We start from the raw sequence: 24,210 nt of genomic DNA, 5'->3' as shown, positions 1-24,210 counted from the left end.
TTGATTGCCTGATGGCTTTTGTGATTTCTTATTATGTGTTGTGGGAGTGAATCATTACAATGTCCCATTTAATGCCCCTTGGGCCATGGGCTTCTTTAACAACACATCATCCTCCGCTTCTCAGTCTTGTCATCATATTTTTTGTCTTTGCACTATTTTTCTCTGTCAGTGCATTCCCACCATAATGTCATTTTCTCATACTGGCATCAATTTTTATCACAAGCTGTCTTGAGCTTTTGGAAATGGCCTTTGAGGAAGCGATCATCATCGATGATGATGATAGCAGTGTGACTCTTGCAGCCGAGGATGAGCTGCACCCTCTTACTGAAAATACCTTTGGACCAGAGGACTTTATGACAGATGATGATTTTGAATCCTACATTACAGGACTGTCTGTCAATGTTACCAACACGGCCCCCTTACTTTCTCCACCCCCAACGCCACGCTCCAGCAGACGACTCATTTTCGAGACTTCGATTGGCAAAACGGCATACAAACTAGGAAAGTCAGTTGAGTTATTTGATGGCACCTTTTTACGCATTCAAGAATTGCTATGTGACGAGAGGGAAGATGTGTTCCTGCGCGGCCCCCGATTTCAACGTTTAGAGCATATGGACAGCCTTGTTCCTGATAGAACGAACGAACTGTGTTGGGTGATTGACATGAAGCTAGAAAATGAATATGATAATGTCGAAGAAGTGCCAATAACCAATGTTAAGGGCCTAAGGATTATTCGTCTAACAAACCAACCATACCCTGGATTGGAGGCCAGCGGGGGTCTTTTTCGCAATGTTGAAGAGTATCGGCAAGAAGGACCTCTTTTTTGCCGGTTTAAGTATGTGCGAGTTTGGAATAGGTCAGATACGCGCAAACCTCGTGTTGTGGAGGAGGCGATGGTATTTTTGCAAGGAGAGGAATGTGACTCCGGCTTTAGGGTCGAGTCGACTGCTCTTCGCGAATCTTGGAGAGGCCCAACGTCGTTAGGCGGGAGCTACACATCGCCTTTCATAGACCTTACGGGAAGCAATGAATGCAGGCTGCAATATACATTTGGAGACGGGTTTTGTGGTGCTGGAGGTGTTTCTCGTGGAGCACTACAGGCAGGATTACATGTACGATGGGGCTTTGACAAATGTCCAAAAGCCATGGATACTTACCGACTTAATTTCAGAACGGCGATCGGGGAAACATGCGAAGTAGTTCATTTCCTCACAAATGACATCAAAGACATTATGGTTGATGTCTTGCACTTTTCACCGCCTTGCCAAACGTTTTCCTCGGCGAAGACAGTTGCTGCAGCTTCAGACAATGCCAACGAGGCATGCATCTTCTCTGCCAGAGAGCTACTATTAAGAGTCAAGCCGAGAATAGCAACCATGGAAGAAACTTCAGGCCTCCAAGAGCGCCACAAAGAATTTCTATATGCAATAATCCATACGTTTGTCGAACTTGGCTACTCTATACGATGGAAGCTTCTTGCCTGTGAGGCGTATGGCGTCCCACAGCAGCGCAAAAGACTTGTGTTAATTGGAGCCGGGTAACTAAACATCGGACACTTACCTCTTTTGAAAAGCTAACATAAATCCCTTAGGCCAGGCGAATCTCTCCCTCGGTTTCCGAGACCCACACATGGCCCTCCAGGCTCTGGTCTCCAGCCTTTCCGCACCATTCGAGATGCTATTGGCGGCATCTCCGAAAACGCCCCTGACCATGATCCGGAGCGCGCATTCTTCCGCAACATCACCAAGCCAGCATACTCCCCTTATTCTTTTGCAAAGACTATTACCTGCAATGGTGGCGATAATTTCCACCCGAGCGGCACGAGAGCGTATACCCACCGGGAGGCGGCGTGTCTTCAGACATTTCCTATGGATCACCGATTCTGTGGGGTTGGAACGTTGAAACAAATTGGGAATGCGGTGCCTCCAATGTTAGCGAAGGCAATGTTTGAAGAGATCATTAAAGAGCTGGAAAGCAGCGATCGAGCGTCTCGGTGATATTACTGTTGGTTAATAACGTATATCATGCTGACGCGGTTGGTGCTCTACTTTGATGCAATAAACCGTTTAAAATCCGTCACGAGCCTGGTATGTCTCTCACTCAAGGGTAACACAATGCCATTGTCGGCCAATGTTTGTTATGATTTAGAATCGGATATATGTATGTATATGCAAATATTCAAAGTCTTTGTATGTACATATGTACAGAAGAAGTATTATCGCCAATTCGTAAGACCTTGTTTTAGCGCTCATTTCGCAGAGATTTCCAACCGTGATGCATAAAAGAGCACTCCGTGTTTGTTTCTAGTTGATGTAACTAGCAAGTACAGATCTTTTTAGTGGTTGTTTTGCCTCCAAGGGTACAAAATATCTCGAGCTAATTGAAATTCTGATTTGCAAGAGGGAAGCTGCATGGGAACTACTTACGTGGACGATCGATCTAAGATATCTTCGTAATTATCCACAACACATTCTAAATTTTAAAAACCTGAGGTGGTGTCAGCAGGACGTGAAATACAGAATCTAGACTGAACAATGGGATTAGTAAATACCTGACTCCGTATTCCCTTCACCCATGCTCTTGTTCGAGCTACTGCCGCTGAGTATGGAGCCCAGAATACCATCGACATAAGGAGCGCCACTCCATCTTTGGTGCGTGAGGACGTCAACACCGATCTCCTTCTCTCGTTTCTGAATTAGATTGACGTAAGAAAGCATTCCATCTTCTTTGAATCCTCTAGAAAGCTCTGTGGTGATGGTGGCATTTGAATGAAGTCCAGCCAGGGAAATAAGTTGGAGTACAAAACTGAGAGATATTAGCATACTGACTTTGAATGCATCCTCATTTTTGAGCCACTTACCCGTGCTTTGCGAGATCCCAGATAAATGACCGAAGGCTCGCCTCATCAAAGCCCTGGCCCATCCAGTTGAACGATGGGCTGAGATTATAGACCAGCTTCTTCCCCGGAAATTGTTTTCGAATTTCACCGGCGAATCCAGCAGCAACTTCGACATTAGGGTCTCCAGTTTCAACCCACAGAAGATCAGCGTATGGAGCGAAATTAATAGCACGTTTGGTGGCTGCTGCCTCGCCTGCCCGATAATGATAGAATCCTTCCCGGGTCCTTGGGATATCCCACGACCAGAATACTGGGTTCTTTGTCAGTGTGTTTGCAAAAGCTCGCCGTTCAGAGATGGACCAGTCCCTGTTTTGGTGCACTTTGGTCTTATATTCAGTGATTGTAGACGCTGAAGCTTTCTCGCTAGCAAGATGTTGTTCCACAGCTAGATAGGATGTTAGTCAAAATTAACTAGGTTGAGATAGTGAGGCATGTTTACCTTCATCAAATGTTACGAGCTTATGATCCTTCACCCATTTCAATTCGAACTTATCGATTTCGGCTCCGGATGCGCCGCTAAGTTCCATTTTTTGCAATGTTTCAGAGAGAGGTGCCGTGTTTTCAGTCACCCCGAGAATAAATTCATGATCACGAACATCGATGGTGCTGCTAAGCAACTTTCCACTCTCAGAATCAGTTCTGGCAATGAGGAGGTTCTCAGTGCCCAGAAGGTCCCACTGAAACCTAGCTGCTACTAGACGATTGATATGTTCGGCAATAGGCACCAAAACCTTTCCAGCCAGATGACCACATTTCTTTCCGCCGTGAAGTTGGTCCTCGAAATGAACGGCTGCTGCTCCATTTTCAGCAAACAACTTTGCAAGCTTCATCACGGCAGTTAAGCCCCCATGGCTACCTAGTATCAGTTCTCGTAATTCAAACCAGGAAATAAGCACAAACTGACCCTGTATCTCCATCTGCAACGATCGGTCGCATATAATCGGTGTACGGTGTGCTCTTCCTCTGCTCAGCAGTCATTTTTCGCCTAAGATCCCAGTTTTTGCGATCGTGCAGCTGCTGTGCCTTGAACATTCTCTGCACCTGGTTTGGAACAGTATTGTATGGATAGTCGCCGAAATCAGCGGAGACCTCGTTGGTGGTGGTGAGAAGGGAAGAGCACGCCCATCCGGAGATGTATAGGGCTTCTTGGTTTGGGGCTTGCTGCGTCATCTGGACCGGATCAACAGCACCGACTATACGGCATCAATAGCCATATCAAAAAGAAGCGATCTGGTTGTGATAATAGACTTACGTGTGTGCAGCGGCTCCCCCTTCGCGGCCTTCTCATTCAGTAGATTAAAGAGCTTTCGAGCCATCAGCGAGCTTGGGTATGTCTGCTGCAGTGTTCCACGTTTGCTGACAACATCCTCTGCCGAATAAGGCCGCTTGATACCCTCATATCGAGGCGTTGCCCACCATTGTTTGACCTCATTCACCTGCTCATTGAACAGAGCGTCTTCTGCCAAGCCGGCTTTGTCTGACGCAGAAAGCAGCTGGTACGAATCAGCAGGAAGCTCACGAGAGACGGGTGGCTTCACGGAAGAAAGCTGCGATGCCATGCGAATCGGTGTCCAGAGCAGACGACCGGCTGCGGCGCCACGGGGAGCTGCGGAAGCTCTAGCGACCGGATGGAGCTGGCGGGGGAGGCGACGGGAGACGTTGCGGATCATGGCGTCGGAAACGAGGGTGACGGGAGGGAACGAGGGGCCAGGGCGCTTCTCTGCTCTGGCACTGTTCTCTTCGTCTCTGCTCTGTGATTCTTTTCTTCTCTTTTTCTTCATTCGTCTGGTGTTATCCCCGATTATGTCACCGCCCAGCCGGCGATGCGGGTGTGACCGTACCGTACGGCCCCTGCACGGCCCCGGCGGCCGCGGCGCTGGCGGGCGTTGGCCGGGGTCGTATCATCGCGTATCGGCTAGCGCCGGCGAGCGGCGTGATTGGCCCGAGCAGAGCCGTGGCCTGTCCAGCGCGAAAATCACAAAAAGCGCTTTTGTTTTCGTTTCTCCTCCTCTGCTCAGCTCTCTGCTCTGGTGCAATTGGCCGCGATCCTTGTGCGAGTTATCTAATCGAAGCTGCTGCTGTCCAGCCCTGAGCGTGATGTCGGTCGCCAACCCACTTCTCCGCCGTCTCGCCGCCCGAACCCCACGTTCTTGCGCCCTCCACCGCCTGGCCGCTCCCGCTGCCTCTCTCCGCTCCTCGTCCTCCAGATTCACATCGCCCCGCCAGATCTCTCATCCAAAAGCTTTTTCCACCATGACTGCGCTGCAATCTGCTGCTCCTCCGGCCACTGGCCCCCGGGAATATGACCCGGAGATCAACGACATGGCTGGCTACATTCACAAATACAACGTGGACTCGGATCTCGCGGTATGCACCTGGTCGCTCCCCATGGGAGCCGGAGAGGGAACTTACTTTTTTCTCTAGTTCGACACTGCGCGATGGGTCTTCTTGGACACCCTCGGTTGCGGTTTGGAGGCGCTGAAATTCAAAGAGTGCACAAAACTCTTGGGCCCGATTGTGCCGGGAACGGTCGTTCCCAATGGCACCAGGGTCCCCGGAACCCCATTCCAGCTTGATCCTGTGAACGGTGCTTTCAACATTGGCGCTATGATCCGCTGGCTGGACTACAACGACTGCTGGCTCGCGGCCGAGTGGGGTCACCCATCGGACAACTTGGGTGGCATTCTTGCTGTCGCTGACTGGATCTCCCGCACCAACCGCGCCGGCGGGAAGTTGGGTAACGGCAAAGTCTTGAAGGTCCGTGATGTTTTGGAAGCCATGATCAAGGCCCATGAAATCCAGGGTGTCCTTGCTCTGGAAAATTCATACAACAAGGTCGGGTTGGACCATGTTGTCTTGGTGAAGGTTGCAACGACTGCCGTTGTTTCCAAGCTCATGGGCTTGACTGAGCAGCAGACTGCTGATGCCATCACCCAAGCCTGGGTTGATGGACAGAGCTTGCGCACCTACAGACACTCCCCCAACACCATGTCTCGGAAATCCTGGGCCGCCGGCGATGCCTGCCAACGTGCAGTCAACCTCGTGCTGAAGGTCCAGAAGGGCGAGCCTGGTATTCCCACGGTTCTCTCCGCTCCTGTTTGGGGTTTCTATGATGTTCTTTTCAAGGGCAATAAATTCCAATTCCAGCGTCCCTATGGAAGCTACGTAATGGAAAACGTTCTCTTCAAGGTTTCCTATCCAGGTATGCATCATACGTGCCGCATCGTCTTTATCAGGGTGAAATATTAATTGGCGTTGTAGCGGAATTCCACTCTCAGACCGCCATTGAAGCCGCAACCAAGGTCAATGCCACTCTCGCTAAGATGGGCAAAACTGCCGAAGACATCAAGGAGGTGACCATTAGAACACATGAAGCTTGCGTCCGCATTATCGACAAACAATTCAAGCCCATGGACAACTTTGCTGACCGTGATCACTGCATCCAGGTACGTTCCAGGCGAAGCCCAGTGTTGGTATCTGTGCTGACAAGCCCTTTTGTTTTAGTACATGGTTGCAACTATGCTCGTATTCAACCGTCTTGTGGCTACTGACTACACCGATGGATCTGAGGCTGCAACATCTCCATTACTCGAATCTCTCCGCAAACGCATTCGATGCGTCGAGGACCCTCAGATGACCAAGGACTACCATGACCCTGCTCTCCGCACCATCCCCAATGCGCTCACGGTCACGCTGAACGACGGAACCGTCCTTGAGGAAGTCGTTGTTGATGCGCCTCTTGGCCACCGTCTCCGTCGCGAGGAGGCCAAGCCCGAGATCCTGGCCAAGTATAAGCGCCATCTTGAGGCGCACTACGATGCCTCCAAGGTTCAAAGCCTTATTGACCTGGGCTTGAAGCAGAAGGAGCTCGAGAACACGGATGTTGATAAATACGTCGACATGTACGTAAAGGAGAAGGTGGACTTTTAGATGTTTGAAGGGTGTTCATAGATACCGCTGTGCTTTTGGATGCTGTTGTGCTGGTCGTTCGAACCTGTTCCTTGTTCTTGCAGTGCTTTGGGCGGTTTGAGATTCATAGGGAGCTGCAGGCCTGGTTTTCGCAGACCATTGCGACTCTGTAACTATTACATAGAGAAAAGCATGTGAAGCCAATATGTATATCACGAAGAGTGCTTTGGGCTGCGGCATTCCGATTCCCTGTTGTCGCGCCAGCCCCCAGTCACGTGCCCTCCCAATCGGGCAACTGACGGGCTTGCTAGCCAGCGACAGCGCACACGCCGGGCGATTCATGAGCACCGTTCGGGCTAGGACGACGGCCCAAAGGAGCCAGATGGCCGGCCTGCGCAACAGGCTTAGAAGGCGGCGAGACGGCGCTGAAACTGTGGGCGCCCTCTCCTGTAACAGCTCCACGGCGCTTGGCAGCGGTGGCCAGCCGCGCGGCGGGGGCCCTGGTGGTGGGCATCGATCGGGTGGTGTAACACGCCCAGATCGAACGCACCGCCAGCTCCCGACGACACCACCGCTTCTGGAAAAGGATTTCATGCGACACTTCCGGGGCCGCCCTAAAGCAAGGGGGTGGGCGGGGCCTGGCAGTCTTGCTGCGATATGCGTCTCTGCTTGGTGCTTGTTTCCTCCACTTGCGTGTCGGGGAGATGGGGCCGCTGATACTTAAGCCGGTTCATCGTCTGCACGGCCGTGCGCAATGAAGCTGCTCTCTGCTGCAGGTTTTCAGCGGCTGCTGGTTTTTCGATTGCTGCTTTTTTGAATTGTCGTACCGCACGTTTGGCTGCTGCTGGAAAGCGGGAAGATACCCCCCAAGAAGGCCCGGCGCTCTATTCCGCCCTTTGCTCTTATCATTGATGTGAGAAAGGTATTGAATAAAAGCAACTATTTACAGCCATTTACTGCCATGAAGGCTCATTTCGCAATCGCGTCGACGCTGTTCGGCCTTGCCCTGTCGCAGGCAAAGGTTCCTTCCGACCTCTCCAGCGGCTTTGGATCAGGCTCCATAGGCCTACAGCTCAGCTTTGGTGGCGATGCCTCCGATGGCTTATCGAGCGGCGCTGTGGTGTCGAAAGATGGTGAGCACAAGACCCTTGTCTAGAATAACTACACAGTGCAGTCATTCTGACCGTAGCTAGATGCATCGAAAACGCCCAGCTTCGCCTTGACAGATGCCTCTGGTGTTAACAGAGCCGTCTCATTTACCATTATGATGATTGACACCACAGAGCAAGGGTCCCGCAAGCTCCACTATTTGCACACCGATTTTAAAGCAACCGGCGAAAAGACAAAGCTGGATTCGTCCACCAAACCCCTTGTTGCCTACGGAGCTCCCGGCAGCTTTGGTGAGAACGGAAAAAGGGAATACACGTTCCTATTGTATCGTCAAACCGGCGATGGCAAGATGAGCGACGTCCCCAAGGGGGGAGACTCTATCGACGTGAAACAATTCCAACAGAAAAATGGATTGCAGGATGCACGAGCCGGTGTCGCTTTATCTGTAGATATGGGAGGAGGCAGTGGTGGTGGCGGCGGCGGCGGCGGTGGTGGTGGTGGTGGTGGTGATGGTAACAGGCCGCCCAATCGGCCGCCCCCTGACTCCCCAGCCATTACCTCCACTGCTACTCGTGAGAGAGAATCACCGGCCTTCCCTATTGCGATACCTCCAGCGCAACCGCCCCCCACACCCCCTGCCGCCGCGCCCCCTGCTATCCCAGTTCCCGCTCCCGCTCCCGCTCCAGCTCCAGCGCCCATCCCTGCACCAGCGCCTCCAGCTGCTCCTGCGCCTCCGTCAAACCCCGGTGCCATTGCGCCTCTTGTACCCGTTGCGCCCGGCGACGCCAACCGGAACCAAAACCCCAGCTCCAGCCGCACCACCGAATCCGCGTCGACGCCTCAGGTCATCCAAGGCCCTGGTACGTCTGTTGCCTCTGCAAATAGCACTTCCACCCCTAGCGTGCGGCCAGCTAACAACGGCACGGCGGCGTTGCCTCTGCCAGACCGGCCTACCGCATCGCGCACCCAGCCCGCCGTTTCCAATACCGGTGGCCAGGGCGCGGAAACGAGCTTCGTGTTTGTTTCTCCGTCCGGGGCCAGCAATGCGGCTGGCAACTCGCAGCCGAGCGGATCGGGCGCGGCCTTGAATTCGCAGGGCGGGCAGAACTCGGGAGCCACGGCGATGGCAGTCGGGCCCCTGGGCGTCGCGGGCGCTCTGGGTGTGGTCGGGTGCGCTGTGATTTTTGGTCTGTGAGGTGGTTGTTGATGGGCTGGATGCTCGTGTGGCCACCGGGTGGCAGTTTGTTAATGGACGGCATACCAGCGATTGACTTGCTGGAATTTGGAGTTTATTTTATTTACTCGGACAGCTAGACGCTAGGTACATGGTTTGACTTTGTTTTCAAACGTAATTGGAGGCTGTTGCTTGTATGTTTTTTTGGGCTATTGTTTTGGGTTGGGATTAATGCCGGTACTCGCGGTAGCTCGGCGTGGGTAATACTGGATATGCCTACGGAGTCCAGTCCGTGGTACATGTAAAGACACAATGAGCGGCGGTAGAATTGTTGAGACAAAAGCATGGTTAGATACGACTCCGTAGTTAGTTAATTTGAATCCTCTGTTTCTTTTTTGTCATGCAGGCCCGCGCGGCTCTTTTCGCAGGGATCAACACGCGAGCCAGCGTCTCCGGCAGCCCATATCCAATACTAATAATAAGTTGGCGAGCTGTTCGTCTGTCAACAGACAGAACAACTACTGGATTGCGGCACCAAACACCATCCTCCTACGCGACGGTTTCCCTTCGGGCCTTGGCCTTCGACTTGCCGCCAATCCTTCCCCAAGCCGGGCATCCAAGCGAAAAATGCCGAGGTCGAAGCGCCCCCCAACGGACGCCCCAGGCCTCTGCACCCCGGGTTTCCTTCAACGGCTACTCCGCCCCGCGGGATACAGAGGGGGGGGAACCGGGACTATATGTAAGGTGCAGGACAGCATTGACTATCTGACTAGTTTTGAGCGCCTTTTTTGCGCTTCTGTCGTGTATTTCGGTCGTGCATAGGCTCTTTGTTCGCGAATAGGGGGAATCGATCCGTGCCCGCCACATAACATAACAGAGCTTTGTTTATACCCTTCTTGCTACACTACATTTCCATAAAACGAAACCGTGAATCGAATGGGCTAAGATGGTCTTGCGTATTTATCCTCCCCAGTCCTATATACACCGTGCCTCGCTAACGCTGCGACCAGCTGTTGCCGCCGCCGCCGCCCTGGTGGCCGGCAGTGCCACGGTGGGTGCGTATCTCAATGCCAAGTACCACATCCACCAGGACCTGTCGGCGATTTTCGAAATGAAGGCCATCGAGCGCGCCGTGGCTCGCGCAGGTACGCATTTCCTCTCCTCTCGGACACCACTCAACGGAGCATCGGCTGAGCGTGTATGTATGTATTAATTAGCGGCCAGCGGGACCATGTCGACGTGGTACTTGTTCGAAGACAAGGTGAAGAAGTACCCCCACGCCCGCTGCATCTGGACGCGCGAAGTCGAGTACACCTTCCAGGAGACATACGACCTGGTGTGCCGCTATGCGAACTACTTCCTGTCCCTGGGCATCACGCGCGGCGACCTGGTGGCCGTGTACCTGCAGAACTGCGCCGAGTTCCCGATCGTGTGGACGGCGCTGTGGGCCATCGGCTGTGCGCCGGCTCTGATCAACTACCACCTGGCCGGGCCGGCGCTGCTGCACTGTCTGAAAGTCAGCAGCGGCACATTCCTGCTCGTCGACCCCAGCGCGGAGTGCCTGCAGCGCATCGAGGAGCAGAAGTCGGCCATCGAGACGGAGCTGGGCATGACGCCGCTGGTGCTGGACGACGCCCTCAAGGCGTCCATTGAGACCTTCCCCGCCACGCTGCCGGACGACTCCTTGCGCCGCGGCATCAGCGGCGACGCGCCGTCGTGCCTGTTCTACACCAGCGGCACGACCGGCCTGCCCAAGGCGTCGGCGTTCACGATGGCCCGCCTGCACGCGACGGCGCTGATGGGCGCGCGGCGCGACCGGCCCGGCGTCGACGGCGACGTGTGGTACAACTGCATGCCGCTGTACCACGGCACGGGCGGCGTGCGGCTGCAGGTGTGCCTGTGCAGCGGGGCGGCGGCGGCGATCGGCCAGCGGTTCAGCACGCGCAGCTTCTGGCGCGAGGTGGTGGATGCGCGCGCGACGCACTTCATCTACGTGGGCGAGACGGCGCGGTACCTGCTGGCGGCGCCGGCGTCGGCGCTGGACCGCGCGCACGGCGTGCGCGGCGTGTACGGCAACGGCTTGCGGCCGGACGTGTGGGAGGCGTTCCGCGAGCGCTTCGGCATCGCGCAGATCTGCGAGTTCTTCAACAGCACCGAGGGCATGTTCGGCCTGGTCAACGTCAACCACGGCGCGTACACGGCGGCGTGCGTCGGCCACCACGGCGCGCTGCTGCGCTGGCTGCTGCGCGACACGTACGTGCCCGTGGCCGTGGACGCCGCCACGGGCGACATCGCGCGCGACCCGGCCACGGGCTTCGCGGTGCGCAGCGCGTACGAGGACGGCGGCGAGATGCTGGTGGCCGTGGCCGACGAGCAGGCGTTTCAGGGCTACTGGCGCAACGCGGCCGCCACGCAGCAGAAGTTCGTGCGCGACGTGTTCCGCGCCGGCGACCTGTGGTACCGCACGGGCGACGCGCTGCGGCGCTCGGCCGACGGCCACTGGCACTTCCTCGACCGCCTGGGCGACACGTTCCGCTGGAAGTCGGAGAACGTGTCGACGGCCGAGGTGGCCGCCGTGCTGGGCCAGTACGCCGGCGTGGTCGAGGCCAACGTGTACGGCGTGGCGCTGCCGCACTACGAGGGCCGCGCCGGCTGTGCGGCGGTGCTGCTGGCGCCCGGTGCCGCTGCTGCCGCCGACGCGCGCGGCTTCGATTGGTCTGGGCTGGTGCGGCATGCGCGCGCGCGGCTGCCGCGCTACGCGGTGCCGGTGTTTATCCGGCTGGTGCGGGCGTCGAACCACATCCACAACAACAAGCAGAACAAGGTGCCGCTGCGGGCCGAGGGCGTGGATCCGGCCAAGAGGGGCACGCAGGTGCCGGACGGCGCGGCCGACCGCATTCTGTGGATGACGCCCGGCGACGACACGTACCGCGAGTTCACGGTGCAGGACTGGGAGAGCCTGGTGGCGAGCCAGGTGCGGCTGTAACTAGTTGAGATTGGGAGGAATTAAACGATATCGGAATACTAGCGTCCCTCTATGTACATATATCGGGCGGTGAACATGAGCATACGTAACAGTTACATACAGACAATATCATCATATACAAGCCTGCCACCTCGCCTCCGGCTCGGCGTCCACTACAGGCCGATGCGCCGCTGCGGCCAGGCCAGGGCCTCCTCGAGCGGGCGGCTGGTGGGCTGCACGGCGGCGGCGAGCTCGACGATGAGGGCGCGGCCGGCGTTGCGGGCCCACCAGCGCTGGCCGTCGAGCTGGTGCAGCAGCACGGCCCAGTGCATGAGGATGAGCACGGGCAGGGGCTGGCGGCGCTGCACGGCGGCGACGAAGCCCTTGTCGACGAGCGCCAGCCAGGCCAGCACGGCGTCGATGGAGGCCACGAGCACGAAGCGGCGGCAGCAGCGCAGCAGCAGCGCGATGGCGTCCTGGTTGGCGCGGTGGGCGCGCGGCTGCGCCGTGTCCAGCGCGGCGTCGTTGAGCGCCGCCAGCCGGCGCAGCGCACGCTCGGTGTCGTCGTCGGTGTGCGCGGCGGCCGCGCGCGCCCAGAAGTCCGACTTGGACGCGAACAGCGAGCCCTCGTGCTGGCCCAGCCACGCGCGCGCGATGATGAAGATGTTGCCGACGCCCTGCAGCAGCTCGAACACGAACACGATGTGCTCGGTGGGCGAGCGCGGGTCGCGGCTGGCGTCGTCGCCGCCGGGCGTGTGCGGCAGCGCGAGCCCCAGCGCCGTGGTGATGACGGAGTGGGCCAGCAGCGGCTCGCAGTTGACGGGCGTGATGGTGTCGAGGGCGCGGCGGAAGGGCGCCAGGGCGCGGTTGTAGTACTGGAGCGCGGTGTCGACGTACGAGAGCGCGGCGGGCGCGGGCAGGGCGCTGGCGCGGTGCAGGGCGGCCAGGGCGAGCATGCCGTCCATGAGGAAGTCGTAGCCCAGCGCCTTGCGCGGCAGCACGATCTGCCACGCGTGCTGCTCCGAGTCCTCGATGCACAGGCTGCGGTACGTGTCCGTGGCGAAGTGGTGCATCAGCTCGAGGTCGCGCAGCGCCGCCTGCCGCGCGAGCGGGCGTTCCACCTCCAGGTCCAGCTCACGCGGCACAAGCTCGTGCGGTTCACGCTGCGGCTCATGCTGCTGTTGTTGTTGTTCATTCTCATGCGGCTGCGAGGGTGGCACGGACGGGCTGGAGACGGCGGTGCTGGCGGGGCGCGAGAAGGCACAGGCGATCTCGCGGCGGCGGCACTGCGCACAGGGCGGGCCGTCCTCGTCGCACTGGACAGTCAGCGAGAGAATTGAAAGGTAGAGACGGAAATAGACACCTTGACGCGGCGGCGCTTGCACTGGTCGCAGCCGTTGCGCGACTTCTTATGCGGCCGGCGGGGAGGCATCGGGCGGCATGGCCCGGGGCCGACGGCGGTCGTCTGGGTCTCACTCTCGCTCTTCGTCAAGGGGGAGGGTGGCAGCGTCGGATCGGGTTCGCTTGCCTGTTCTGTTCGTGTGGCCGGGCGGGCTGTTTTGCGTCGCTTGCTCGTTCGTTGCGCGTTCGATGTAGGCGTTGAGACAGCGAGAGCGAGAGCGAGAGCGAGAGCGAGAGCGAGCGGGGGGGGGAGTGGGAACGAGAACGAGAACGAGAACGGGAACGAGCGGGTGTTCCAACGCCGAACGAGAACGACGGCGACCAGCAGCAGCAGCAGCAGCGATATAAAGGCGGTGCCTGCGCAGCCGGTGTAGCGATTCTGTGTGCTGCAAGGCTTCTTCTTGCTCTTCTGTGCCTGATTCCTGTTGTTGTGCGGGTCGACTGTGATCCGCACGCACGCTCGCTCGCTAACTAACATCCCCGTCTCGGGGCTCGATAACCAAGAATTACTCTCATGATGGACGGCATGGCGGCGATGGACTTCTCGCACTGCACGCAGGTCAGCGTGCTCTGCCCGGTGCAGGCGACGACGTACGGCTACTACCCGCACCGGGCGGGCAACGCGTTCCTGGCGGCGGTGTTCGCGGGGTGCGCGGTGGTGCAGGGGGGCGTGGGGGCGGTGGGCGCGGGGCGCGGGGCGTGGGCGTTCACGGCGGCGGTGGCGCTGGGGGCGCTGCTGGAGCTGGCGGGCTACGTCGGGCGGCTGCTGCTGCACGGCAACCCGTGGGCGGCGGGCGCGTTCAAGCTGCAGATCGTGACGCTGATCCTGGGGCCGACGCTGGTGGCGGCGGCCATCTACGTGTCGCTGGCGCGGCTGGTGCGGTTCCTGGGGCCGGCGCACTCGCGGCTGGCGCCGCGGTGGTACACGGCGGTGTTCATCGGCTGCGACGTGGTGTCGCTGGTGCTGCAGGCCATCGGCGGCGGCGTGGCGGCGGCGGCCGGGCGGACGAACGCGCGCCAGCTGGACGCGGGCAACAAGGTGATCCTGGCGGGCATTGCGTTCCAGGTGGCCACGATGGCGGCGTGCGGGCTGCTGGCGCTGGACTTTGGGGTGCGGGCGGCACGGCACGGGGCGTGGGCAGCGGCAACAGCAGCAGCAGAGAAGCCACAGCAGCAGGCACCGCGATGGCGATGGCGGTGGACGGGCGAGCAGGTGTTCTGCGCGGCGCTGGCGCTGGCGTACGGCGCGGTGCTGGTGCGGTGTATCTACCGGTGAGTGAGGGCCTCTGCGCGTGACTGGCCAGCCCTAACCCTATGTCCCTAGACTGCCGGAGATGGCGGGCGGCTGGGGCAACCCGCTGATGCGCAACGAGCGCGAGTTCCTGGTGCTGGACGGGGGGTGAGTCTACTGGTGGTTCTTTCGTATCCTCTCTTGTTTACTGACGGGCTCTCCCAGCATGGTCGCGCTGGCAGTCGTGGCGCTGACGGCCTTCCACCCGGGGCTGTGTGCGCGCAACCTGTTCGCGCGCTACGAGTCCGTTTCTCGGCCCTGTGCTGACTCAGCTCACGTGCGCACCGGGGCTGCACGGCATGGTTCGCCGCCTGCGACACGCCATGCAGCCTGCTAAAACACACTACCGCCGCACCCCTGAGTCCTGCGCCGCCCGCCGATCGTCATCACGCGGGCCGTCGTCTCTTTTGTCTTTCTCGCTCTCCTTCTCTCCTTTTTTCTCTTCTCTTCTCTTCTCTACTCTGCTCTTCGCTACCCTGCCCTGCTCTCCCCTCGCTCCCCGCCCCGGCATGCCCGCCGGCCCCCCCCCGCCATGCGCGCCCTGCTGCTGCTGCTGCCGCCGCTGCTGCTGCTGCTCCTGCGCGCCGGTGCGGCCGTCGACGAACCCACTCCTGGCGACGATGATGACGACGCCGCCGAGCCGGTGCTGTTCGTCGACGCGCTGCTGGGCTCCATCGGCGGCGGCAACGTCTTCGCCGGCGCTTCGCTGCCGTACGGGCTGGCCAAAGCCGTGGCCGACATCCACGTCGACGGCGCCGCGACGCCCGCCGCCTTCACGCCCGACGGCTCGCGCGTCACCGGCTTCTCGCACGCCCACGACGCCGGCGCGGCCGGCCGCCCGTCGCTGGGCTGGTTCCCGCTGTTCCCGCAGCTCTGTGCTGCTGGCGCCGACCTGGCCCGCTGTCGCTTCACCCGCGCCGCCCGCGCCATGCACTATCTCAACGACTCCGTCGTGCCCGCGCCCGGCTTCTTCTCGCTGGCCCTCGAGAACGACATCGTGGCCGAGATGACCGTGTCGGCCCACGCCGTGCTGTACCGCTTCCATCTGCCGCTGTGGAACGACTCGCGCCCGCGCGACATCGCCGCCGCCGCCGACGCGCCCGTCGTGCTGCTCGACCTGTCTGACCTGCCCGGCTCGCGCCAGTCGGCCTGGGTGGCCGTCGACCGCCGCTCCGGCCGCATCGCCACCAACGCCACCTTTCGCCCCAGCTACGGCGCCGGCGAGTACGTCGCCCACGCCTGCGTCGACTTCGCCGGCGCCGCGGTCGCCCACACGGGCGTCTATCTCGACCAGCGCGCCGCCGAGCATCCAGCCACCCTGCACGTCCCGCGCGGCGCCGGCCCGCACGTCGTCGAGGCCGGCGCCTGGGTCAGCTTCGTGCCCGCCAACGAGACCGTGCTCGCTGCCCGCGTCGGCCTCAGCCTGGTCAGCGTCGACCAGGCCTGCCGCAATGCCGACCGCGAGATCCCTCGCCCCTGGGATTTTAACGACGTCTGGACCCGCGCCGAGCGTGCCTGGGGCGACAAGATGCGTCCTCTGCACGTTGAACCCGGCGATGTCAGTGACGGCCTGCTGCGCATCTTCTGGAGCGCCGTCTATCGCTCCATGATCTCGCCGCAGGACTACACCAGCGAAAACCCGCGCTGGGCCAGCGCCGAGCCCTACTTCGACTCCTTCTCCTGGTAATCCCCCCAATCCTGTCCGCCACCCTATTCTTATATGCTAACCTCACGCCCAGCCTGTGGGACTCCTTCCGCACCCAGCTCCCGCTCCTCGCCATCCTCGACCCCGCCGCCCTGGCCCGGATGATCCGCAGCCTGCTCGATACCTACCTCCACGAGGGCTGGCTGCCCGACTGCCGCACGGCTCTGTCCCCGGGCTTCTCGCGCGGCGGCTCCAGCGCCGACATCGTGCTCACCGACGCCTATCTCAAGAACGTCAGCGAGGGCATCGACTGGAACGTGGCCTTCGACGCCATGGTCAAGAACGCCGAGCAGGAGCCCTACGACTGGTCCACCAAGGGCCGCGGCGGGCTCATGAGCTGGAAGGCCCTCGACTACATCCCCGCCCTGGACTTCGACTACATCGGCTTCGGCGCCAACTCGCGGTCCATCTCGCGCACGCTCGAGTACTCCTACAACGACTACTGCATCGCCACGCTGGCCCAGAAGCTGCGCAAGGAGCCCGCCCTCTTCCACAAGTACCTCAAGCGCGCCGACAACTGGCGCAACCTCCACCGCGAGGACCAGAACTCCACCGTCGACGGCGAAGACTCGGGTTTCCGCGGCTTCCTGCAGCCGCGCTACGCCAACGGCTCCTGGGGCTTCCAGGACCCCACGCGCTGCAGCCTGCTCGACGAGCCGTGCTCGCTGACCGTCAACCCGCAGGAGACCTTCGAGGGTAGTATCTGGGAATACCAGTTGTGAGCATCCCTTCTCGTTCCCCCATCTCATTCTCATTCCCTCACTAACCTTCTGCCAGCTTCGTCCCGCACAACATCGCCAACCTCGTGCACCTCTACGGCGGGCCCGACAACTTCACCGCGCGGCTCGACATGCTGCACGACCTCGACCTGGCCGACATGGGCAGCGCGCCGGCGCTGCTCACGCCCTTCCTGTACCACTACGCCGGCCGGCCGGCGCTCTCGGCGCTGCGCATCCACTCGTACATCCCGTCGCGCTTCAACAGCTCGCGCAACGGGCTGCCGGGCAGCGACGACGGCGCCGCGCTGGCCGCCTTCACCGTCTTCGCCATGATGGGGCTGTTCCCCAACGCCGGCCAGGACGTCTACCTCATCACCCCGCCCTTCTTCGCCGCCGTGCACCTCACCCACCCGCTCACCAACCGCACCGCCACCATCCGCTCGCGCAACTTCGACCCGCGCTACCGCGCCCTCTGCATCCAGTACGCCACCCTCAACGGCAAGCCCTACACCAAGAACTGGATCGGCCACGACTTCTTCACCCACGGCATGACCCTCGAGCTCACCCTCGGCGAGGAGGAGACCGACTGGGGCACCAAGCCTGAGGATCTGCCGCCCAGCATGAATATCGCCTCCATGCCGCTTGTGTAGACCGTTTTTTTTTTTTTTTTTTTTTGATCTTGTTTTATATATATATATATATAAGCACGGGCGGCGCCGGTTACTTCAGAGCAATTTCTTTTCTTTCTTATTCTTCTTTGGTTTGATGGAACTCAAGCCACGATTTTCTTTTTCGTCGCTATCATGGTCTAAATAATGCTAATAATAGATAAATCTACATCCCGCAGATAAGGGAAAGAAAAAAAACCACAAAAAGAAGTATCAGTTTCAAATAGAAATATATATGTTTTTCCTTTTCTAAAAGTAAAAATCGCAGCCTAAACGAAATGGTATCTATCTTCTTTTCACGTCACGAAGTAGTTCTCAGGGGCACTCGTCCAACACCAAAGGACATCTCGCCAGTCGTATCACCAGGGGGGAGAGACAGCTAGTTACCCACAACCTACTCCGTACACTAGTTCAATTTTTTGCGCATATAATACAACAACAACAACAGTAACAAACATCGCCCCATCTATATGTCCTTGGAAATCAATCAATTAATTCTTCTTCGTCAGATCAAGCAGACCCTGCATGTTGATGCTCTTGGGGCGCTCGATGGGCAGCCCGAGCGCGCGGCTCCAGATCAGCTGCGCCAGCGGGCCCAGCGCGCGGCTGACGCCGAAGGTCACCGTGTAGTACAGCGGCTCCTGGAAGCCGTAGTGGTGGAAGAGCACGCCGGACGCGGCGTCGACGTTGGGGTGCGGGTTCTTGGTCTGGGGCACGGGGGGAAGTGGTTAGTACAGAAAAAAAAGAAATACCATAGGAGCTTCAGATCATACCTTGCCGTGCTCGGTGAGCACGCCCGGGGCGATCTCGGAGTTCTTCTTGACCAGCTGGAAGACCGGGTTGCGCATGATCTCGGGGCGGGTGCTGGCGAAGTCCATCAGGGCCTCGAAGCGCGGGTCGGGCTTGCGCAGCACGCCGTGGCCGTAGCCCGGCACGACCTGGCCCGACTTGAGCGTGCGCCAGAGGTAGTCCTTGACGTCCTGGTCGGAGAAGCGATCGCCGACCTCCGCGCGCATGTTCAGGATCCACCGCAGCACCTCCTGCGCGGCCAGCCCGTGCAGCGGGCCCGCCAGCCCCAGCAGCCCCGCGGAGTAGCTGAGGAACGGGTCGCTGAGCGCGCTGCCCACCAGGTGCGTGGCGTGCGCCGACACGTTGCCGCCCTCGTGGTCGCCGTGCAGTGCCAGGTACAGCCGCAGCACGTCGTGGAAGCTCTCGTGCTCGCGCCCGCCTTTGCCGAGCAGCACCGCGAAGTTGTACGCCCAGTCCTGCGCGCTGTCGAGCGCCTGCGTGCCGACCGTGTCGACCTCGTCCGGCCGGAAGACCAGCGCCGCCACGCGCGGGATCTTGGCCAGCAGCGCGATGCTGTCGTCGAACGTCGGCTCCCAGTAGTCGGCCTTGTTCATGCCCTCGGCGTACTTTCGCGCGAACTGCGACTCCGTGTTGAGCGCCGCCACGGCCACCGACAGCTGCGTCATCGGGTGCATGTCGCGCGGGAACGCCTTGATCATCTCCAGGATGTGCTGCGGCAGGTGCGATTTCTCCGCCAGCTCGCGCGAGAACGCGCGGATCTGCGGCGTCGTGGGCACCTGGCCGGTGAGCAGCAGCCAGAACATGGCTTCGGGGAGCATCTCGGTGCCCGTGGTGCCCTTGGGGAGCTCCTTCTGGCAGTCCTTGATGGTGCGGCCGTGGAAGCGGATGCCCTCGTTGGGGTCCAGCACGGAGCCCTCCCACACCATGGCCTTGAGGCCTCGCATGCCGCCGATGACATTGGACACGGTGACGTCGCCGATCTTGTCCTCGCCGTGCTCCTTCAGCTGCTTGAGGAGCGCGCGCTTGGCCGGGATGACCTCCTTCAACACGCTTTTCAGCTCCGACTCGGCCGACGCCGAGTAGAATCTGGCCGATCCAGCGGCTGTGCGAGAGGACGGGGCCTGGAGCATGGAATCAGCAGGTAAGCCACAACATTCGTGAAAGCGATGGGAGTGGGAGTTCTGTACCTTTGCGGCCCGGAGGGCCTGGCGGGTAGCTCTAGCAGCCAAAGCCATTGTTCAAGGAAGCAATTGAGGTGGACAGACAGGCACCAGCAGCGGGAAGAGAGGAGAGAGAGAGAGAGAGAGAGCAGGACGGGAGAAGAGCGATGCTCGCGAGAGATGCAGAGAGAGCAGGCAAGCGAGCGAGCGGGAGACGTTGAGACCGCCGGGGCGACTTCGGGGCAGCGGCGCGGTTGGCAGCGGCAAAGAAAAAGTCGATCGCCCGAGGAAAGCTTCGGGCCCGCCAGCCGACGGCGCGAAGAAATGCACGCTGCACTACTGCATCCATCCATAAGTCGCCTGCAGCCTCCCCTGGTGTCTTTCTGGGTGTCGGGATATATATTTTCAATTTCTCGAGGTGAGGATGGCATAACTAACGCCCAGTCTGCACAGCCAACCGCCGGCCGCGCCCCTGCAGCTAACAGCGCCGCCTTGCTGCAACCGGCATGGCCCAGAGGCGCAACATTAACTAACTACTCCGTACTCTCCTCAATTCTATTGTTCAGCACATTTCGTCAATCCTGCAAGCCTGGCTTAGTTAACTACCCCGGCTGGGGTTATCACTCGGGTTGTTAGTCCCCATTGGCATGCTTTGCACGTGCTGACTCAATCCCTTCCTGTTGAAAGTCAGCAGGCTGGCATAGCGAATAATACAGCGAGCGTCCTAGATCCGTGCGAAGATAACTACATTTGAAAATACACCCTCTGTGAGTCAATGCAAGCTCTAGTTTCCCTTGTATGTACTCCGTAAGGCCTTCGTTTTGTTGGGACTGGTGTATTGTCCTGGGAATACGTCGGGTGAGGCTTTAGCTTGTGTATTTCTCTACATTTATGTTGCCGTATTGGGCAGGGTATATCCTGTAGATGCTGTACCGTGAGGTAGTCATGCATATTACAGATGGCATACTCCCGACCTTGTTGCGTTGGCGAGCACGGAGAAAAGAAAGCAGCAGAGGATCAGATAAGATAAGATTGATGACCTCGGATCCCCTTCGCCAAGAACGCGGAAATACGCGCACGTCAGCATTGATGGCGGTTGATATACAGCGCAACCTGGGTGTTATGCAATTCCGCGATGACAAAGCAGTCGATACAAAATACGAGAGTTGTTGTAGTTATAGCTGAAGCGAGACAGCAGAGCAACGATCATGTAACTAACTAACTATATCACCTATCTGTCATCTATGCCTGTATTCTCTCCGTCAACCAAACATACCCGCAGGTCGTCCTCGACAAGGAGAGCAAGTGCCAGTCGCGCTGGGACGAGAGTGAACTTCGCATTTATATTTGGCGTCGGTACACTTATCATAATTCTGACAGCGTGGTATTTCCCACACGGGATATTCCTACATCGAAACAATATAATGTCTGATATGAATGAGGACATCTCTCCCCAAGCCGATGCTCCTCGGCGAACGCCGGTTTATTTTCTAAGTCATGGTGGAGTGGGTATCCCACCTCCATTTCCTTTCCCGACCTGCGCTCTAAAGCCGGCCTTTAGCCTAGTATAATGTATCAGCATGATCATCCTGCGTATATCAAATTACAGCAGATCGGGAAGGAGATCACACAAAGAGTAAAGCCACGCGCCGTTGTTGTCTTTTCCGCACATTGGCAGGCCGGGAAGGATACTATCCAAGTAAATACGGCAGAGACCACGGATCTGATCTATGAGTGAGTCTGTCTTTAGTCTAAAAAAGGAAGTCGTTAATGCCACATAATGCAGCTTTTACGGATTCCCGTCACATTACTATCAGGAGACGTATCCAAATACTGGAAGCCCTGGCGTTGCCGCAATGGTCATCGAAGCCATACAAGACGCAGGCATTCACGTCGAAGGGGTGACGAGAGGGCTGGATCATGGAGTTTGGGCGAGTTTTAAATGTGGTATATATTTCATCCCTAACCCACTAGCTGTCAAGAGTGCAAGCAGTAATTCGCAGTAGCTTTTGATCCGAACGATAACCCTCTGAATGTTCCTATTGTTCAGGTGTCTCTGTTCCAGACAGAGGATCCCGATCAGCACTTCCGTCTTGGCCAAGCGGTTTCCAAGCTCCGGGAGAACAATATCCAGATAATTGTATCTGGAATGGCGGTGCATAATTTGCGAGACATGCGCTTTACCTTTGGAGACCCACGGCCGTTGCCATACGCGGTGAGCTTTGACGAAGCACTGACGGACGCCGTTACCAAAGCGCCGGGCGATAGGCAACAGGCCCTGCGTGATCTATTAAAAAGACCAGATGCAAGACAAGCACATCCGACTTTTGATCATTTACTGCCCATTCACGTCGGGGCCGGAGCTGCTGGAAGTGACCTCGGCACCAGGCTGTTCTCATTTCCTGAGGGGAGTATGAGCTGGTCGCAATTCCGCTTTGGTAACGTCGTTGTCGAATGATGCAACCAAATAGCTTCTTTTTTTTAGGATTTAAGAACTTGGGATATCATGTATAAGTCGGGCATTTTTGTAAATAGAGGGTGTATTCATGATATATAGATACAGAGAAAGCCGAGTCTAAAGTCGTAATGAAATCAAAATTGAACAGCGCGCTATGCTTCGCCTTTCACCAATGTTGTGACCTTCTGTTCTATCTCCTTATCCGATAAGCCTACCAAAAATTAGCTTCGAAAGTCAAGATCTCGCTAGGCGCAAGGCAGTACCTTGTAAGGATTCTTGCTTCTCCTTTCCGAATTCTAGATGAACAAAACCAAATTCCCCAGTTAGCTCTGATATTGTGCCAACAAGATATACTCTGCAAACACTCGTACCGTATCGTGCAAATATTCTAGGCTCGATATCGGCTGCTTCCCGAATCATAATCGGTGTGTAAGGATTGTGTTTCTTCATTGTCGGGTATGCTCGTTTTAAAAATGTTCTACCCATTCCTGTTAGCACATTATATATAGACCATGATGTCAGAAATCAGAACAAGGAAAAACTTCTAATTCTGAAATGAGCCTGTCTAACCTTGTCGCATCGCCGTGTGAAGATGTGTGGCAGAAAAGGAATCGGAGCTCTTTCAGACTCTTGCTAAAAACGTATTTGGTAGACATTGTGAAAGGTCTCTGATAGCCGGTAGGACCAAGGAATGAGAACACAAAGGCTCAATTGAGCAGCGGGCAGCTTCGTCTCGACCGTTTGTTCGACTTGAAGTTGAGATGCCAATTGGCGCCCATGCTTAATCATCATGATTAACTACGTTGATATGATTATCTAATCGATCATCCACATCAGGTGATAATTCTGCCACACTGGCTCCTGATTGGCTGACAAGACTGCGAATATCGGAGCTCCATTCAACATTCCCTCGACGTCCTCGCAAACGTGTCGCTGGGTATATTCTCAGTTTCGATGTCCCACTTCTAGATTTGCCCCCCATTAGGGATTTTTATCGTTCACATTGTCCTAGTTGGTGGTAGCAATTTCTATTTCTCGTTTGCGGAGTACTCACGTCCTTCGCCCCCCCCCTCTCAACCTTCTCCACTCTGCCTTATCATCATGTCTTCGCGATTCGGCCTCCGATTCTTCCAAAGCTCGAAAGCAGCTTTTCACAATGCTTCATCTCCTCTTCGCAGACACATTCTCCGGAATCGGCGGTTTCAGAGTACAGAGGCTACCGCAGAAAAACAGAGTTTCCTGCAGCGATCATGGAATAGTCCGGTTGGCATGAAGACGGTGCACTTTTGGTATGCCCCATCACCTTGGATTGGGGATCGAATCAAATGCTAACTACGACCCGTCCGAATCAGGGCTCCTGTAATGAAGGTTAGAACGCCCTACGAAGCGAGCCTCATCATTCTCCCTCCCCCTCTCGGTTCAACATATATCCTGTTGTCTAACGTCTTCTCAGTGGGTTCTTGTTATTGCAGGCCTGGGTGATATGGCGCGGCCCGCCGATAAGCTCTCCTTGACGCAAAATCTTGCTCTTATGTGCACAGGCGCTATTTGGACTCGATGGTGTCTGATAATCAAGCCGAAGAATGTTTTGTAAGTTCCCGACCGGGATACGCGAGAGATTACTCGAATATGCCAGCTCTTTATTTCAGTGCAAGTACGGCTTCAAAGCAATATGACTCACGTTTATGTAGACTGGCAACCGTGAACTTTTTCGTCGGATGCTTGGGATTAACGCAGGTCACCCGCATCTTCCTACATAGACGAAGTGTTGATGGGTCTTCGACCGGCGCCTTAAAAGACTTGAGCCATGAAGCAACAGACTCGGCAAAAACCATGGCCCATAAGGCTGAGGATATGGTGAAAAAACACTAGGCTAGAAACCGTTCCGTGCGCGGATCCGGCCACTAGTCATTGTATTAAACACCATACCTATCAGTTTTA

General features: G+C 57.5%; 10 protein-coding genes across 10 annotated transcripts; 6 read left to right on the top strand and 4 right to left on the bottom strand.

Annotated features, from left to right (window-relative positions):
- Window positions 1-242: 242 nt before the first annotated feature.
- LOZ57_001697 (uncharacterized protein) lies at window positions 243-1,997 on the top strand (the record flags this gene model as incomplete). The annotated part of the gene is made up of 2 exons (XM_049250781.1): window positions 243-1,537; window positions 1,592-1,997. The coding sequence occupies 2 exons, from the start codon at window positions 243-245 to the stop codon at window positions 1,995-1,997; spliced, it is 1,701 nt and encodes a 566-aa protein (XP_049110365.1).
- A 425-nt stretch (window positions 1,998-2,422) lies between these two features.
- On the bottom strand, window positions 2,423-4,569 carry ICL2 (mitochondrial 2-methylisocitrate lyase; the record flags this gene model as incomplete). The annotated part of the gene is made up of 6 exons (XM_049250780.1): window positions 2,423-2,472; window positions 2,552-2,805; window positions 2,861-3,284; window positions 3,339-3,751; window positions 3,804-4,092; window positions 4,152-4,569. The coding sequence occupies 6 exons, from the start codon at window positions 4,567-4,569 to the stop codon at window positions 2,423-2,425; spliced, it is 1,848 nt and encodes a 615-aa protein (XP_049110364.1).
- A 583-nt stretch (window positions 4,570-5,152) lies between these two features.
- PDH1 (ATP-binding cassette transporter CGR1) lies at window positions 5,153-6,829 on the top strand (the record flags this gene model as incomplete). Its single annotated transcript, XM_049250779.1, has 4 exons — window positions 5,153-5,266; window positions 5,324-6,101; window positions 6,161-6,345; window positions 6,404-6,829. The coding sequence occupies 4 exons, from the start codon at window positions 5,153-5,155 to the stop codon at window positions 6,827-6,829; spliced, it is 1,503 nt and encodes a 500-aa protein (XP_049110363.1).
- Window positions 6,830-7,769: 940 nt separating this feature from the next.
- On the top strand, window positions 7,770-12,078 carry LOZ57_001694 (uncharacterized protein; the record flags this gene model as incomplete). Its single annotated transcript, XM_049250778.1, has 4 exons — window positions 7,770-7,941; window positions 8,002-9,105; window positions 10,103-10,237; window positions 10,310-12,078. The coding sequence occupies 4 exons, from the start codon at window positions 7,770-7,772 to the stop codon at window positions 12,076-12,078; spliced, it is 3,180 nt and encodes a 1,059-aa protein (XP_049110362.1).
- A 152-nt stretch (window positions 12,079-12,230) lies between these two features.
- Window positions 12,231-13,489, bottom strand: LOZ57_001693 (uncharacterized protein; the record flags this gene model as incomplete). The annotated part of the gene is made up of 2 exons (XM_049250777.1): window positions 12,231-13,373; window positions 13,421-13,489. 2 exons carry the CDS (start codon window positions 13,487-13,489, stop codon window positions 12,231-12,233), a joined length of 1,212 nt encoding a protein of 403 aa, XP_049110361.1.
- A 1,792-nt stretch (window positions 13,490-15,281) lies between these two features.
- LOZ57_001692 (uncharacterized protein) lies at window positions 15,282-17,823 on the top strand (the record flags this gene model as incomplete). The annotated part of the gene is made up of 3 exons (XM_049250776.1): window positions 15,282-16,432; window positions 16,489-17,172; window positions 17,232-17,823. 3 exons carry the CDS (start codon window positions 15,282-15,284, stop codon window positions 17,821-17,823), a joined length of 2,427 nt encoding a protein of 808 aa, XP_049110360.1.
- Window positions 17,824-18,332: 509 nt separating this feature from the next.
- CIT3 (citrate synthase) lies at window positions 18,333-19,886 on the bottom strand (the record flags this gene model as incomplete). The annotated part of the gene is made up of 3 exons (XM_049250775.1): window positions 18,333-18,548; window positions 18,615-19,772; window positions 19,839-19,886. 3 exons carry the CDS (start codon window positions 19,884-19,886, stop codon window positions 18,333-18,335), a joined length of 1,422 nt encoding a protein of 473 aa, XP_049110359.1.
- A 1,495-nt stretch (window positions 19,887-21,381) lies between these two features.
- Window positions 21,382-22,269, top strand: LOZ57_001690 (uncharacterized protein; the record flags this gene model as incomplete). Its single annotated transcript, XM_049250774.1, has 3 exons — window positions 21,382-21,545; window positions 21,598-21,758; window positions 21,818-22,269. The coding sequence occupies 3 exons, from the start codon at window positions 21,382-21,384 to the stop codon at window positions 22,267-22,269; spliced, it is 777 nt and encodes a 258-aa protein (XP_049110358.1).
- A 152-nt stretch (window positions 22,270-22,421) lies between these two features.
- Window positions 22,422-22,925, bottom strand: LOZ57_001689 (uncharacterized protein; the record flags this gene model as incomplete). Its single annotated transcript, XM_049250773.1, has 3 exons — window positions 22,422-22,480; window positions 22,533-22,747; window positions 22,840-22,925. The coding sequence occupies 3 exons, from the start codon at window positions 22,923-22,925 to the stop codon at window positions 22,422-22,424; spliced, it is 360 nt and encodes a 119-aa protein (XP_049110357.1).
- Window positions 22,926-23,370: 445 nt separating this feature from the next.
- On the top strand, window positions 23,371-24,141 carry LOZ57_001688 (uncharacterized protein; the record flags this gene model as incomplete). The annotated part of the gene is made up of 4 exons (XM_049250772.1): window positions 23,371-23,558; window positions 23,622-23,637; window positions 23,723-23,859; window positions 23,961-24,141. The coding sequence occupies 4 exons, from the start codon at window positions 23,371-23,373 to the stop codon at window positions 24,139-24,141; spliced, it is 522 nt and encodes a 173-aa protein (XP_049110356.1).
- Window positions 24,142-24,210: the final 69 nt, after the last annotated feature.

This window comes from Ophidiomyces ophidiicola (assembly GCF_022830035.1).
Source record: "Ophidiomyces ophidiicola strain CBS 122913 chromosome Unknown scaffold_4, whole genome shotgun sequence".
NCBI lineage: Eukaryota > Fungi > Ascomycota > Eurotiomycetes > Onygenales > Onygenaceae > Ophidiomyces > Ophidiomyces ophidiicola.
Note: the sequence above shows the minus strand (reverse complement) of the source record. Positions and strands in the feature narration are given on the sequence as shown.